The sequence below is a fragment of the Prenolepis imparis genome, unplaced genomic scaffold, assembly GCF_030444845.1.
Source record: "Prenolepis imparis isolate NDT839.2.m4 unplaced genomic scaffold, iyPreImpa1.0 SCAF_240, whole genome shotgun sequence".
NCBI classification, from domain to species: domain Eukaryota; kingdom Metazoa; phylum Arthropoda; class Insecta; order Hymenoptera; family Formicidae; genus Prenolepis; species Prenolepis imparis.
The window spans coordinates 41124-44383 of record NW_028141398.1 but is presented as its reverse complement, the minus strand read 5'-3'; the positions used below and the strand labels follow the sequence as shown (position 1 = coordinate 44383).

Below are 3260 nucleotides of genomic sequence, written 5' to 3'. Positions count from 1 at the left end.
ATAATGCTCAAAGAACTAATGAAGTTGCTGCTGTTTTTTGTACTACTCCTGATGGAGAAATTCCAGACTCATACGTTACAATACGTAATAGAAATACTAAAACTTTACAAAATGTTAGTATTATGGATGCAAATGTTAAACCATGGATATATCCATTGTTTTATCCATATGGTACTCAAGGATGGCATCGTTATTTAACCAAAATAAATAGTGATAGACGAATAACTAGAGGGCAGTATATTCCAAATATCGTATAGCTATTCGTGATGAATTTAATGTTTTTTTATTAGGACGTCGCTTATTTCAACAATGTCTTGTAGATAATTATGTTAAAATTGAAAAAGATAGAATTGATTATTGTAAAAATCATCAAAAAGAATTACGTTCTGAAACATACCAAGGATTAAGAGATTATTTACAAACTACGGCAAATAACTTAAATGGACGTATTGGAAAAATGGTTATACTTCCTTCCACGTTTATTGGATCGCCGCGTAATATGTTACAACATTATCAAGATGCAATGGCAATTGTTAGTAAATTTGGTAAACCAGATCTTTTTATTACTATGACTTGCAATCCAAAATGGCGTGAAATCGAAGAAAATTTATTGCCTGGTCAACAAGCTTCTGATAGACCTGATATTTGTGCTCGTGTTTTTAATATTAAAAAAGATTATTTAATTGATTTAATTGTAAAGCAAAAATTGTTTGGTGAAGTAGTAGCGTTTGTATACGTTATTGAATTTCAAAAACGCGGTTTGCCACATATTCATTTGTTGATTACTTTAAAATACAATTTTAAAATTACTACTCCACAGATTGTTGATAAATACATTTCTGCTGAAATTCCTGATCCTGATGAAAATCGTATTTTACATGATATAGTTATGAAATATATGATTCATGGACCTTGTGGCGATTGGTGCTTGATAGATGGACGTTGTTCGAAACACTTTCCAAAACCATTTCTTGAAGAGACTAGAATGGATGAAAATGCTTATCCTTATTATCGTAGACAAGATAATGGTAGAAATTTTGAACGTCCTGGCGGATATATAGTTGATAATCGTTACGTTGTTCCATATTGTCCTATTTTATCGATTATATTTAATTGTCATATTAACGTAGAGGTAGTTTCAAGTATTAAATCGGTTAAATATCTGTATAAATATATTTATAAAGGACATGATGTTGCTGCTATAACCATTGAACCAGTAACAGAAAATGTAATTATTGATCATGATGAGATACATAATTATATCGGAGCTCGTTATGTTGGACCTGTAGAAGCTATTTGGCGTATTCTTGGTAAGAAGTTACAAGATAAAAGTCATGCTATAATGCGTTTGCCAGTCCATTTTCCTAATGAGCAAAATATTATAATCGAAAATGGAAATATTGACGACGTCATGACATCTGCTTTAAATCAAGCTACTATGTTAATAGATTATTTTTCATTGAACTTACTGAGATGAAGAAACAAGACAAAATTTATATATAGAAATTCCACGCCATTATACATTTAAAAAAGAAAAAATTAATGGTAGAAATATATCGCGTTGGTTAAACGCAAAAGTCATTTTAATTGTGTAGGACGAATATATTCCGTTAGTCTAGCACAAACAGAATTATATCATTTGCGATTATTATTACTTACAGTAAAGGGGGCTACAAGTTTTAATGATTTGAAAATTGTAAATGGAGAACTTTGTCAATCATTTTCAGCGGCATGTTTGGGTTTAGGTTTAATCGAAGATGATGATGAATGGAAACGAGCTATGAATGAAGCTGTTGCATGGATGATGCCTCGACAACTTCGTAGATTATTTGTACGTATATTATTACATTGTCAACCATTACATCCTGAAGAATTGTGGGAAAATTTTAAAGAAGCAATGTCTGAGGATTATGTTCGACATTTTGGTATGTTACAAGGACAAAATAAAGCTTATATGCAAATTAATAGTATGCTTCGTGCTGAAGGTAAAAGTCTTGCTGATTTTCCACAAATGGAACAGTTAATAGAAAATAGTGGAGAGCAAGATTACATGACACTTGATGAAGATATGGAAATAGGCACCAAACAATACAAACAATTAAATGAGAAGCAAAAAGAGATAGTTGATCTTTTATTAAATAGATTAGACAATAAAAATAATAATCATAATTGTTTTTATATTGATGGTCCGGGTGGATCAGGTAAAACATTTATATACACAACTATTTATCATTTAGCTAGAATTAGAAATAAACATGTGTGTACAATGGCTTTTACGGGCATTGCAGCGACATTATTACCTACTGGAAAAACAGTTCATAAGACATTTGGTTTACCGGTTCCATTATTTGCTGATTCGTCATCTACTATTAAAATACAAACTAAAGAAGCTCAATATTTGAAGGAAACTGATATTTTTATTTGGGATGAAGCACCAATGTCACCACGATATGCTTTAGAAATTATGGATAGAACATTGCGTGATATTATAAATAATGATTTTCCCTTTGGCGGAAAAATTGTTTTATTAGGTGGTGATTTCAGACAACTTTTGCCTATTAAATTACATGCTACTCAAAGTGAAATTGTAAATCTTTCTATTAAATTTAGTTTAATTTGGAAAAATTTTATAAAATTCTCTTTAACACAAAATATGCGAGTTCTTCAAGAAGAAATTGAATTTGCAAAGTTTTTATTGGATATGGGAGATGGCAAATTAAATGATTTAAATGATAATATAGAAATTCCTGAATGTTGTGTAGCGCTTATTAATGCTGATATTGTTGAAGATATATATGGTGATTTAATACGAAAAAAGGAGTTTGTCAAAGTAGCTAAATGTGCGATACTTTCTGCAAGAAATGTTGACGTAAATGAAATCAATAAAAAAGTTGTTGACTTATTAGATGTAGCTAATGAACGAATTTATACAAGTGTAGACAGTGCTATAAATGGTGACAATGGTGACATTGGTGAAGCTTTGTTACCAGAATATTTAAATACTTTATCTCCATCATCTCTTCCTCCACATGAATTGCGTTTAAGACCAAATTGTATCATTATGTTGATTAGAAATCTTAGTATCAATGAAGGTCTTTGCAATGGAACACGATTAATGGTTATAGAACTTGGAGATCATTTATTAAAGTGTAAGATTTTAACAGGTGATAAAGCAGGAGATATTGTGTTTTTGAATCGTATAACATTATATTGTGAAAATATATATCCTTTTACTTTTTCCAGAAGACAGTTTCCGATAA

The 3260-nt window shown here is 30.3% G+C and overlaps 1 protein-coding gene across 1 annotated transcript; it reads left to right on the top strand.

The window, feature by feature from the left end:
* The first annotated feature begins 457 nt into the window (after positions 1-457).
* LOC145948102 (uncharacterized) lies at positions 458-3260 on the top strand. Its single transcript, XM_083057860.1, has 7 exons — positions 458-655; positions 821-1028; positions 1185-1310; positions 1728-2078; positions 2289-2579; positions 2670-3164; positions 3244-3260. The coding sequence occupies exons 1-7, from the start codon at positions 458-460 to the stop codon at positions 3258-3260; spliced, it is 1686 nt and encodes a 561-aa protein (XP_082913986.1).

Coding starts and splice junctions, on each gene's coding strand:
- LOC145948102 (XM_083057860.1), top strand. CDS start 458: ATGGTTATACTTCCTTCCACGTTTATTGGATCGCCGCGTAATATGTTA. Junction 656..820: donor GACCTGATATTTGTGCTCGT/GTTTTTAATATT, acceptor ACTACTCCACAG/ATTGTTGATAAATACATTTC. Junction 2,580..2,669: donor TAAATTACATGCTACTCAAA/GTGAAATTGTAA, acceptor GAGTTCTTCAAG/AAGAAATTGAATTTGCAAAG.